The sequence below is a fragment of the Eurosta solidaginis genome, chromosome 4 (assembly GCF_040869045.1).
Source record: "Eurosta solidaginis isolate ZX-2024a chromosome 4, ASM4086904v1, whole genome shotgun sequence".
Classification (NCBI taxonomy): Eukaryota; Metazoa; Arthropoda; class Insecta; order Diptera; family Tephritidae; genus Eurosta; species Eurosta solidaginis.
This window is the reverse complement of record NC_090322.1, coordinates 32,685,461-32,699,877: the sequence shown is the minus strand read 5'-3', so window position 1 is coordinate 32,699,877 and position 14,417 is coordinate 32,685,461. Positions and strand designations below refer to the sequence as shown.

At 33.2% G+C, this 14,417-nt stretch overlaps 1 protein-coding gene across 1 annotated transcript in view; it reads right to left on the bottom strand.

Moving 5' to 3' along the window:
* LOC137249554 (uncharacterized) overlaps positions 1–14,417 on the bottom strand; it is a 404,307-nt gene that overhangs the window by 225,856 nt on the left and 164,034 nt on the right. Inside the window, exon 3 of the mRNA XM_067781183.1 lies at positions 3,624–4,108. Within this exon, the coding sequence (XP_067637284.1) occupies positions 3,624–4,108 (485 nt within the window). The remainder of the gene's footprint in view (positions 1–3,623; positions 4,109–14,417) is intronic.

The window sequence follows — 14,417 nt, the reverse complement described above, 5'->3', positions numbered from 1 at the left end:
AAAGGTATTAATGAGGGTTTTAAAAGGGAGTGGTGGTAGTTGTATAGGTGGTCGCCTTTTTGAGATAACGCCATAAAGGTGGATCAGGGTTGACTCTAGAATTTGTTTGTACGATATGGGTATCAAATGAAAGGTGTTAATGAGTATTTTAAAAGGGAGTGGGGCTTAGTTCCATAGGTGGACGCCGTTTCGAGATATCACCATAAAGGTGAACCAGGGGTGACCCTAGAATTTGTTTGTACGATATGGGTATCAAATGAAATGTGTTAATGAGTATTTTAAAAGGGCGTGGGGCTTAGTTCCATAGGTGGGAGCCGTTTCGAGATATCACCATAAAGGTGGACCCGGGGGTGACCCTAGAATTTGTTCGTACGATATGGGTATCAAATGAAAGGGGTTAATGAGTATTTTAAAAGGGAGTGGGGCTTAGTTCCATAGGTGGACGCCGTTTCGAGATATCACCATAAAGGTGAACCAGGGGTGACCCTAGAATTTGTTTGTACGATATGGGTATCAAATGAAATGTGTTAATGAGTATTTTAAAAGGGCGTGGGGCTTAGTTCTATAGGTGGACGCCTTTTCGAGATATCGCAATAAAGGTGGACCAGGGGTGACTCTAGAATACGTTTGTACAATATGGGTATTAAATTAAAGGTATTAATGAGGGTTTTAAAAGGGAGTGGTGGTAGTTGTATAGGTGGTCGCCTTTTCGAGATATCGCCATAAAGGTGGAACACGGGTGACTCTAGAATATGTTTGTACGATATGGGTATCAAATGAAAGGTGTAAATGAGTATTTTAAAAGGGCGTGGGGCTTAGTTATATAGGTGGACGCCTTTTCGAGATATCGCCATAAAGGTGGACCAGGGGTGACTCTAGAATACGTTTGTACAATATGGGTATCAAATTAAAGGTATTAATGAGGGTCTTAAAAGGGAGTGGTGGTAGTTGTATATGTGAAGGCGTTTTCCAGATATCGACCAAAATGTGGACCAGGGTGACCCAGAACATCATCTGTTGGATACCGCTAATTTATTTATATATGTAACACCACGAACAGTATTCCTGCCAAGATTTCAAGGGTTTTTTATTTCGCCCTGCAGAACTTTTTCATTTTCTTCTACTTGATATGGTAGGTGTCACACCGATTTTACAAAGTTTTTTCTAAAGTTATATTTTGCGTCAATAAAACAATCCAATTACCATGTTTCATCCCTTTTTTCGTATTTGGTATAGAATTATGGCATTTTTTTCATTTTTCGTTATTTTCAATATCGAAAAAGTGGGCGTGGTCATAGTCGGATTTCGGCCATTTTTTATGCAAATACAAAGTGAGTTCAGATAAGTACGTGAACTGAGTTTAGTAAAGATATATCTATTTGTGCTCAAGTTATCGTGTTAACGGCCGAGTGGAAGGACAGACGATCGAATGTGTATAAAAACTGGGCGTGGCTTCAACCGATTTCGCCCTTTTTCACAGAAATAAGTTACCGTCCTAGAATCTAAGCCCCTACCAAATTTCACAAGGATTGGTAAATTTTTGTTCGACTTATGGCATTAAAAGTATCCTAGACAAATTAAATGAAAAAGGGAGGGGCCACGCCCATTTTTAAATTTTCTTTTATTTTTGTATTTTGCTACACCATATGATTACTGGAGTTGAATGTTGATATAATTTACTTATATACTGTCAAGATATTAAATTCTTTGTTAAAGTTTTACTTTAAAAAAAATAGTTCTTTTCTGCGTCATAAGTTCAACTCACCTACCAAGTTTCATTGCTTTATCCGTCTTTGGTAATGAATTATCACACTTTTTCGGTTTTTCGAAATTTTCGATATCGAAAAAGTGGGCGTGGTTATAGTCCGATATCGTTCATTTTAAACAGCGATCTGAGATGAGTGCTCAAGAACCTACATACCAAATTTCATCAAGATATCTCAAAATTTACTCAAGTTATCGTGTTAACGGACGGACGGACATGGCTCAATCAAATTTTTTTTCGATCTTGATGATTTTGATATATGGAAGTCTATATCTATCGCGATTACTTTATACCTGTACAACCAACCGTTATCCAATCAAAGTTAATATACTCTGTGAGCTCTGCTCAACTGAGTATAAAAATTGTCAAAAACCAATACGAAGTTTAAGAGAGCCGTAACTTGTACACTAGCCGTTTTTTTGTTTACACGCGTATACGTTTCATTTGCGCGTGAAAAAAACGCCTATCCTCGCTTAAATATTGCTTAGGACACCCATCTAGCGGCAGTGGTTAAACAAATAGCTACAGCACAGGGTGTACCGAAAAGCGGAGACACAACCCTCTGTTGTATTTCTGTGTATAACATATAGCTGAATCAGTAGTGATAAATAGTGGACGCACATAAAATACATAGAATTAGTGCAGAGGGTGAAATATAGACACATATTTCAGTTACATCTGAGTATAATGCGTATTGAAATTTAGTAGTAATAATTTTATGCGTAGCAATTTCATAGGTGTATTTAAAGTTTGTCGCTTAGCAGTCCATATAAAGTTTAAGCGTAAACGTATATAGGCGTGAAAAAAACACAGCTAATGTTGGACTAAAATTAATTGGGCTACAAAACTGCACACTCATAAAAATTCCTAAAACTCTAAAAAAAAAGTTCGAAATTTTCTCGAATTTTCGAACTTTTTCGAAAACGTTTCTAACTGCTTTGCACAGTTCATAAAGTTTTTTCTTAAAATAACGAAAATAAAACAGAAGAATTTAATAGACGAAATTTGATATAAACTGGCACTGCTTTTTTTCGTGTTCACTACTGTACGTGAGTTCGTAAAGTTTGGTACAAACGTAGCCAACGGGGCAAAAAAAAGGGGGAATATGAAAGAAGTATGGTAGAGAAAAAATCGTCTTCTGAATATGTGTGTATATGTACATATGTACAGCAGCGAACACGAACATAGCAGGGGAAATTTGTTAAAAAAATTCCCGCAAGCTCCGTTCTCCTTCTTTACTTCCAATAATTTCAGAAAATACTTCTATGAATTTCGTTGCTGAAACACTGTAAACCGATCTAAAAAGTGTTAGTGTTTACAAAAAGCTTCGAGAAAGCTTTGAACTTTTTATTTAGAGTTTTCAGAATTTTTTTTCGTATGCAGTTTTGTAGCCCAATCAATTTTAGTCCAATAAATATAAGTTATAAGTCTGCCAAAATTCGCATCGCTTTTGACAATTTTTTTTTAGTGTTTCAGTTTTTCTGCCATATACAAAAAAAAAAAGCTTAAAGCCTTCGTATGGAGAAAAATAGAAAACACACTTCGAAAAAAAAGTTGCCAAATACCAATACGAAGTTTTGGAGAGTTATAACTTTTACTTTGTTGAACTAAATTAATTGGACTACAAAACTGCATACTCAACAAAATTCCTAAAACTCTAAAAAAAAGTTCCAAATTTTCTCGACTTTTCGAATTTTTTCGAAAACGTTTCTGACTGCTTCGCATAGTTCATGGAAGTTTTTTCTTTAAATGGCGAAAATAAAAAAAAAAAGGATTTACTAGACGAAATTTGATTTAAGCCGCCACTGCTTTATTTTGCGCTCACTACTGTACGTGAGTACGTAAATTTTGATACAAACCATAAAATAGTCAGGCTCCTCAGTTTTCTTCTTCCTTTTGTTTTTGTAGCTTCCACAAGTAATTTGTGTATATGTAAACTTGTTTGTGTTATTGCTGTTGTGACTGCAACAAAAATTGTTGTGGTTGTTGTTACAGCTATTAATATGCTTGTTGCAGTATTTTTCTATGCATTTACTTGTTGTTCTTGTTTTAAGCTCATGCGCTATCTTCTTACTCACGGCTTCTCGCAACTCTGCGGCGCCACTGTAACGTTTGTGAGGTCTTGTTGCTACTTTAGCAGTGTCAATTTGTGTTGTTGCTCTAAGCACTTCTGTGCGCCTAATGAATGTTGCTGCCGTTGAGTGGTTTGTCGGTGACGTTGCAATGTTATCAAATGCGCTACTGTAAGTGTTGTTGTTGCTTCCTAGCTGGTGAGGTTGTTGATGGCTAGTGATGTTGTTGTTATTGTTCTTTTTTTGTTGCTGATGTAAGCCGTATGAAGATCTGCAATAAGAAAATTGATTTACAAATATTTAGAAAATTTGGCTAGATTGTAAAATTTTAATATGTATTTGGAACAACAAACGCAAAATTTTCTTATACAGAAATATATAATCCCCAAAATTAAGAAAACTCTAGATTACGTTTAAGTATTTGAAGCTTTCAAAGACTTTTCTATTAAAATATTATTTTTATAATCCCGAAAATGTGTGATCAAAATTGTGACCTAATCCTCTTCGGAAAACCCTCTAATGAATTTCTAATAACTCTCGCCACAACCGACTTGAGAGCAAACAAGTAAAGGTGTCTAAGTTCGGGTGTAACCGAACTCAGCGTGTGTTTCTATTGCACATTTCATTTCAGATAAACTACTTTTCTACATAACACGTGGCACCGCTCGTTTAAAAAAAATGTCTCCCCAATTCCTCGTACAATAAAACTTGATAATTGAAATATCATTGCTTCAAAACTATTTTTTGCTAAGTTATAGCTTATTATTCTAGTCTACGGCCCTTGTAAACTTCATTTATATCTAAGTTGCCGTGGTCTTTAACCGATCCCGTCCATTTTTACTTGTAATATTTTCTACTACAGCGAAAATTTGTGTACCCTATTTTATTACGATCCGTTAACTTTTCTTCGAGTTATGGCTCCCGAAACATAGAAAATTGCTTAGTCATAAAAGGGGCGGTGCCACGCCCATTTTTTTAAATTTGAAGTTTTTCCTATTTATTGTTATAAATACACATTGGAAATGAAATACCATTGATATAAAGCTCGTTTTTGCAAAGATTTATCTTATTTTATACGTCCACGACCCTTTTAAAAATCTTACGTATCAAAGTGGGCGTTGTTCTTATTCTTTATAGTAAAGGCAACCTGTCTGCCGAATTTTGTTACGATAGGTTTAACGATTTTTGATTTATGATTAATAATATTTGCAAAATTGATTTTATCGCAAGTGGGCGGTGCCATGCCCATTTTAAACAATTTTTTCAAATGTTTATCAAAAGTCTCAATATCAGTCTACATGTAAAATTTCAACATTCTAGGTGTATTATTTACTAAATAATCAGGTTTTTTGTGTTTTCCAAAATGTTATATATATAAAAAGTGGGCGTGGTTATCATCCGATTTCGCTCATTTTCAATACAAATCTATTCTGGGTTCAGATAAGCTCGTGTACCAAATTTGGTGAAGATATCTTATTATTTACTCAATTTATCGTATTAACGGACAGACGGACGGACGGACGCACGGACATGGCTCAATCAAATTTTTTTTCTACACTGATGAATTTGATATATGGAAGCCTATATCTATCTCGATTCCTTTATACGTGTACACAGGGCCGTAGAGAGAAAATCCGGGCCCGGGACTAAAAAATTTACGGGCCCCCTATAAGAAATCCACTAATACATTTGATTAATTTGAATTAATGACGTCTCATTCATTAATCATTATTGATGGATTATATCTAACAAAATTTTGCTACATCAACTAAATGATTTTTGTACTAAGAGCTGAAAATAAAATTAACACAGAATATTTACTATTTATACTATTTTAATGTAACGCAGAAATAAAATTCTCTTTTAACAGCCACAAATTGTTTCAAATAATCTTTCCTAGATATTTGATAACATTTTAGTACATTTCTGATAAATTTAATGATGATTATAAATTTTAATTATTCAATATAGAAGGCTCGGATATCAAAGAGTGGCTTCTCTTGCTTTTATCGCCGCAAATTTTTTTATAATAATACCAAAATTTAACTGTCTAGCCAAAACGGATTCAACACAAAGCGTGGCAAGTGCTGAAACTCGCTCTTGAAATGAACACGATCTATGAAAGTTTTTGATTCTTGAAAGGATGCTGAAGGAACGTTCTGTACTAGCTACAGGTATAGTGCAAAAGATACGTAAAGCAACACAAATGTTGGGGAAAATTGTATACAGATTTTGAACATGTGTAGCTGGCATTTAGCAATTCCAATGGTGGCAGACCTTTATCAAAATTTGCTTCGTAAATATGTATCAAGTTAATTATTTCGTATTCTAAGCTTTGAGAAATGTCCGACTTGTATTTTTCGGCAAATTTTGCTGCGCTCACCCGAACCGTTGTTTTATCCATTCCACAAAAGGAAAAGGTCAAGTCCAAAAAATTCTCATAGCTGTAAATCGTTCAGTAATGCCAGTGATTACCGAACCAACGATCACCAGGAATGTATTGTCTTTAAAATAAGACTCTGAATCATCCGTAATCATCTCACTTAAATTATCTTCAGAACGTCTTTTGGGTTTTCTCTTTCGAATGTCCGGAAATTTTGGCGAGATTTTCAATTGAATAGCCACTGTTTTGCATTCGTTTAACATTGTTTCCTATTGGTTCCTGATTTACTTCAAATCAGCTAATAAGGCATCTAGATGTCGGACCTCAACATCTATGTTGGCATCTCTAGCTTGGAGGACCACGTTTCTTTCATTAATGGTAGTCAGTATTTTGAACAAAATTGAGGACAGCAAGATACATTCGAACTTGTTGATGTACTTGAGAATGCCAGTAACATCTCCGTATGCTTTCGCAGTCAAATTTGGCTTTTGTCTGAAAAACTATGAGAAGGTTAGTACATTTTTTTTAGGATGTCCCATCGTTGCGGAGTGCTGCTGAAAACAGTAAAATATTTTTGTACAACTCCGAAGAAAGTAATTGCAGCCGTGCAACATTCTGCAGCATCAACACCACATAAATTGCGACTATGGGTTGCACAAGGCGAGTACTCAGCATTCGAGTTTTTGTCGAGAATGTGACGTGGTGCTACGTTGTAAGCTTCTTTCAAATTGGCGCCGTTATTGTACCCTTGTGCACGACAATATTTTAATGTGATTTCATGTTTACCTAGAGTATGCCAAATTAGATCAGCGATTTTCTGACCAGTTTTTGGTTACAATTCCCGCAACCAAAAACCGTTCTTCAATTGTAAAATTTATCGCTTTCGAATTGAAATGGAGTTAGCGCAAAATGAACGTAGTCAACGTGACTAGCATCAGGCATAGCATCAACGATAATAGCAAAATACTTGGCTTTCTTGCCTTGATCTAATATAGTTTCCGTGTTTTTCACGTTCTTTGCACAAATTTCTATAAACTCGTTCTGAATGTCTGGGGAAAGATAGTGAACTTGTAAACGTTTGTGCTGCTGTTGTGAAATCCTAAGTTTCTCCAAATGATATCTAAGTGTCGGATCATAATGGCTTATGTGATCTTAGATGTCCAAAAAATGTCCATCGTTTCGTTCACCAGGATATATACTTTCGCCTTTGAAAGCTAGGCCTCTTTCACCCAAAAATAAAATAGCGTCCAAAATTCTATATAAAATTTCTTTCCACTTTTGGATTTCAGTGATTACATGTTCATTGATAAGTGTATCAATTGAATCCTCCTTTTGAATTAGATTTTGTAAAGATCGCCATTGAATATAACATTTAATGCGATCTTGAGTATTTTCGTGTAATGATAGTATATTGTATAACTTCTTCCATACCTGGAATTTCAAATGTCTGCCAGGACAATAAATTTTAGGTCGATTTAAAGTATTGGTGCTTAACAGATGACATGGTAGGCAATAAAAAGCATTGCTACTGGCACTCCACACTAACCAGTCACGCTCCACTTTCTCTCCATTTGGCAAGATTCTGTTTAACGAGGTAGGAAGTGCGTCGTCATGAAAATCACGTGGAAAAATAACAGGACACTTTTGATGACCTGGACGAATTATTTCGTTGATTTCTTCAGATAGCAAAAACTCATTATTCACAGAATTGATATCGAGGTCGTTTAAATAATCTGGACTTTGATACAGAGTTGGTGGTATTGTTGGAAGACTTTTTGAAGATGAACCTTCATCAGTGTCACCACGAAAACTTTACGATTTCGGATTCATGTAAACATATATTTTTGTTCGAAGGCCCAGGCAAAAAATCATGATCAATATTCGTTGCTTTTGAAATTCGACGCTCCTGAATTAAAAAAAAAAAGTCTTAGTGTTTGGTACACGACCTTATCTGGACGCAGAATAGATTGGTATTGAAAATAAGCGAAATCGGACGATAACCACGCCCACTTTTTCGTTATCGAAAATTTTGAAAAATTAAAAAAATGAGATAATTAAAAAACGAATACTGCTAAGCAAATGAAATTTGGTAGGTGGATTGCTTTTGTGACACAAAATATAAATTCCAAAAAATTTAAAAGAAGAAAATTTGGAAGTTTAACATGCCGTAAATCAAAAGCCGTTAAAGATATTACATTGAAATTCGGCAGAGACACTATTCTTGCCAAATTGTGTGAACTGAGTGAAGATAATCAAAATCTATTAAAGACCACGCCCGTTTTTCACTAAAGTTTTCAACTTAACAAAATTTGTAATAACTCTACGGCACTTAACTACATTTGGCTCATATTCTACCTCAGTAAGGATGGTGGGGTTGAGCTAAGAACAAAACTTAAACAGGTGTTGATACTCCTTGCATAATACTTTTAATGCTTATCGAACAAAAATCTCCCAATCCGAACAAAATTTGACATACACATTTCATAGCTACAACTGTTAAACTGCATTTTTACCCGATCAAGGTCATAACTGGTAGCCTCTGTACCTTAATTTTGATAGAACATGAGTTCAATATAGAACCATATATGTATTATTTCGCAGCCTTATAACACTATTAACCACACAAAGCAAACAATAATAGCATTTCTAGTGCACAGTTGGGTATGTAATGTTCGGTTTCACCCGAACTTAGACTTTCTTATTTGTTTTATTTTTTTTATACCTTTCATGAAAATGAAATGGTATATTAATTTCGTCACGAAACCGAAAATTGTAAGTCCTTAAAGGAAAATAGATAGACCCACCATTAAGTATACCGAAATAATCAGGTTGAAGAGCTGAGTTGATTTAGCCATGTCCGTCTGTCCGTCTGTCTGTTTGTATGCGAACTAGTCCCTCAATTTTTGAGATATCTTGATAAAATTTGGTGAGCGGGTGTATTTGGGTGTCCGATTAGACATTTGTTGGAACCGACCGGATCGGACCACTATAGCATATATCCTCCATACAACCGATTTTTCAGAAAAAGAGGATTTTTGTAATATCTTACCCAATTTAACAGATTGAAGCTTCAAACTTCACCGTATACTTTCGTATATTGCACATATTGTTGCCTGAACAAATTTATGAGATCGGTCGTATATATAGTATATATCCCCCACAATCGATTGTTCAGATAAGGAACTTTTTGTAATTACTGCCCTATTTTAAGAGCTAGAGGCTTCAAATTTCAACGAATGCTTACGTATATAGCATATATTGTTGTCTAAAAAAATCATAAAGATCGGTGGTATATATAGTATATATATGGTGGTATATATAGTATATATATATAGTATATATATATATATTTTCGCAAATTTTAGCCCCATTTTAACAGCTAGAAGCTTCAAATTTCAACAAATACTTACGTATATAGCATATATTGTTGTCTGAAAAAATCATAGAGATCGGTTGTATATATAGTATATATCTCATACAATCGATTGTTCAGATAAGAAACTTTTCGCAATTTCTACCCCATTTTAACAGCTATAAGCTTCAAATTTCACCGATTGCTTACGTATATAGCATATATTGTTGTCTCAAAAAATCATAGAGATCGGTTGTATATATAGTATATATCTCATACAACCGATTGTTCAGATAAGAAACTTTTCGCAATTTCTACCCCATTTTAACAGCTATAAGCTTCAAATTTCACCGATTGCTTACGTATATAGCATATATTGTTGTCTGAAAAAATCATAGAGATCGGTTGTATATATAGTATATATCTCATACAACCGATAATTCAGATAAGAAACTTTTCGCAATTTCTACCCCATTTTAGCAGCTATAAGCTTCAAATTTCACCGATTGCTTACGTATATAGCATATATTGTTCTCTGAAAAAATCATAGAGATCGGTTGTATATATAGTATATATCTCATACAACCGATTGTTCAGATAAGAAACTTTTCGCAATTTCTACCCCATTTTAACAGCTATAAGCACAAATTTCACCGATTGTTTACGTATATAGCATATATTGTTGTCTGAAAAAATAATAGAGATCGGTTGTATATATAGTATATATCTCATACAACCGATTGTTCAGATAAGAAACTTTTCGCAATTTCTAGCCCATTTTAACAGCTATAAGCTTCAAATTTCACCGATTGCTTACGTATATAGCATATATTGTTTTCTCAAAAAATCATAGAGATCGGTTGTATATATAGTATATATCTCATACAACCGATTATTCAGATAAGAAACTTTTCGCAATTTCTACCCCATTTTAACAGCTATAAGCTTCAAATTTCACCGATTGCTTACGCATATAGTATGTATTGTTGTGTCAAAAAATCATTGAGATCGGTGACATATAATATATATATGATGGTATATATAGTATATATATTTTTTTTGCGATTTCGGCGCCATTTTAACAGCTAGAAGCTTCATATTTCACCAAATGCTTACGTGTATAGCATATATTGATGTCTGAAAAATCATTGAGATCGGTGGTATACATAGTATATATCTCATACAATCGATTGTTCAGATAAGAAACTTTTCGCAATTTCTACCCCATTTTAACAGCTATAAGCTTCAAATTTCACCGATTGCTTACGTATATAGTATGTATTGTTGCGTCAAAAAATCATTGAGATCGGTGACATATAATATATATATGATGGTATATATAGTATATATATTTTTTTTGCGATTTCGGCGCCATTTTAACAGCTAGAAGCTTCAAATTTCACCAAATGCTTACGTGTATAGCATATATTGATGTCTGAAAAATCATTGAGATCGGTGGTATACATAGTATATATCTCATACAATCGATTGTTCAGATAAGAAACTTTTCGCAATTTCTACCCCATTTTAACAGCTATAAGCTTCAAATTTCACCGATTGCTTACGTATATAGCATATATTGTTGTCTGAAAAAATTATAGAGATCGGTTGTATATATAGTATATATCTCATACAACCGATTGTTCAGATAAGAAACTTTTCGCAATTTCTACCCCATTTTAACAGCTATAAGCTTCAAATTTCACCGATTGCTTACGTATATAGTATGTATTGTTGTGTCAAAAAATCATTGAGATCGGTGACATATAATATATATATGATGGTATATATAGTATATATATATAGTATATATATATTTTTTTGCGATTTCGGCCCAATTTTAACAGCTAGAAGCTTCAAATTTCACCAAATGCTTACATGTATAGCATATATTGATGTCTGAAAAAATCATTGAGATCGGTGGTATACATAGTATATATCTCATACAATCGATTGTTCAGATAAGAAACTTTTCGCAATTTCTACCCCATTTTAACAGCTATAAGCTTCAAATTTCACCGATTGCTTACGTATATAGTATGTATTGTTGCGTCAAAAAATCATTGAGATCGGTGACATATAATATATATATGATGGTATATATAGTATATATATATAGTATATATATATTTTTTTGCGATTTCGGCCCAATTTTAACAGCTAGAAGCTTCAAATTTCACCAAATGCTTACATGTATAGCATATATTGATGTCTGAAAAAATCATTGAGATCGGTGGTATACATAGTATATATCTCATACAATCGATTGTTCAGATAAGAAACTTTTCGCAATTTCTACCCCATTTTAACAGCTATAAGCTTCAAATTTCACCGATTGCTTACGTATATAGTATGTATTGTTGTGTCAAAAAATCATTGAGATCGGTGACATATAATATATATATGATGGTATATATAGTATATATATATAGTATATATATATTTTTTTGCGATTTCGGCCCAATTTTAACAGCTAGAAGCTTCAAATTTCACCAAATGCTTACATGTATAGCATATATTGATGTCTGAAAAAATCATTGAGATCGGTGGTATACATAGTATATATCTCATACAATCGATTGTTCAGATAAGAAACTTTTCGCAATTTCTACCCCATTTTAACAGCTAGAAGCTTCAAATTTCACCAAATGCTTACATGTATAGCATATATTGATGTCTGAAAAAATCATTGAGATCGGTGGTATACATAGTATATATCTCATACAATCGATTGTTCAGATAAGAAACTTTTCGCAATTTCTACCCCATTTTAACAGCTATAAGCTTCAAATTTCACCGATTGCTTACGTATATAGTATGTATTGTTGTGTCAAAAAATCATTGAGATCGGTGACATATAATATATATATGATGGTATATATAGTATATATATATAGTATATATATATTTTTTTGCGATTTCGGCCCAATTTTAACAGCTAGAAGCTTCAAATTTCACCAAATGCTTACATGTATAGCATATATTGATGTCTGAAAAAATCATTGAGATCGGTGGTATACATAGTATATATCTCATACAATCGATTGTTCAGATAAGAAACTTTTCGCAATTTCTACCCCATTTTAACAGCTATAAGCTTCAAATTTCACCGATTGCTTACGTATATAGTATGTATTGTTGTGTCAAAAAATCATTGAGATCGGTGACATATAATATATATATGATGGTATATATAGTATATATATATAGTATATATATATTTTTTTGCGATTTCGGCCCAATTTTAACAGCTAGAAGCTTCAAATTTCACCAAATGCTTACATGTATAGCATATATTGATGTCTGAAAAAATCATTGAGATCGGTGGTATACATAGTATATATCTCATACAATCGATTGTTCAGATAAGAAACTTTTCGCAATTTCTACCCCATTTTAACAGCTATAAGCTTCAAATTTCACCGATTGCTTACGTATATAGTATGTATTGTTGCGTCAAAAAATCATTGAGATCGGTGACATATAATATATATATGATGGTATATATAGTATATATATTTTTTTTGCGATTTCGGCGCCATTTTAACAGCTAGAAGCTTCAAATTTCACCAAATGCTTACGTGTATAGCATATATTGATGTCTGAAAAAATCATTGAGATCGGTGGTATACATAGTATATATCTCATACAATCGATTGTTCAGATAAGAAACTTTTCGCAATTTCTACCCCATTTTAACAGCTATAAGCACAAATTTCACCGATTGTTTACGTATATAGCATATATTGTTGTCTGAAAAAATAATAGAGATCGGTTGTATATATAGTATATATCTCATACAACCGATTGTTCAGATAAGAAACTTTTCGCAATTTCTAGCCCATTTTAACAGCTATAAGCTTCAAATTTCACCGATTGCTTACGTATATAGCATATATTGTTTTCTCAAAAAATCATAGAGATCGGTTGTATATATAGTATATATCTCATACAACCGATTATTCAGATAAGAAACTTTTCGCAATTTCTACCCCATTTTAACAGCTATAAGCTTCAAATTTCACCGATTGCTTACGCATATAGTATGTATTGTTGTGTCAAAAAATCATTGAGATCGGTGACATATAATATATATATGATGGTATATATAGTATATATATTTTTTTTGCGATTTCGGCGCCATTTTAACAGCTAGAAGCTTCATATTTCACCAAATGCTTACGTGTATAGCATATATTGATGTCTGAAAAATCATTGAGATCGGTGGTATACATAGTATATATCTCATACAATCGATTGTTCAGATAAGAAACTTTTCGCAATTTCTACCCCATTTTAACAGCTATAAGCTTCAAATTTCACCGATTGCTTACGTATATAGTATGTATTGTTGCGTCAAAAAATCATTGAGATCGGTGACATATAATATATATATGATGGTATATATAGTATATATATTTTTTTTGCGATTTCGGCGCCATTTTAACAGCTAGAAGCTTCAAATTTCACCAAATGCTTACGTGTATAGCATATATTGATGTCTGAAAAATCATTGAGATCGGTGGTATACATAGTATATATCTCATACAATCGATTGTTCAGATAAGAAACTTTTCGCAATTTCTACCCCATTTTAACAGCTATAAGCTTCAAATTTCACCGATTGCTTACGTATATAGCATATATTGTTGTCTGAAAAAATTATAGAGATCGGTTGTATATATAGTATATATCTCATACAACCGATTGTTCAGATAAGAAACTTTTCGCAATTTCTACCCCATTTTAACAGCTATAAGCTTCAAATTTCACCGATTGCTTACGTATATAGTATGTATTGTTGTGTCAAAAAATCATTGAGATCGGTGACATATAATATATATA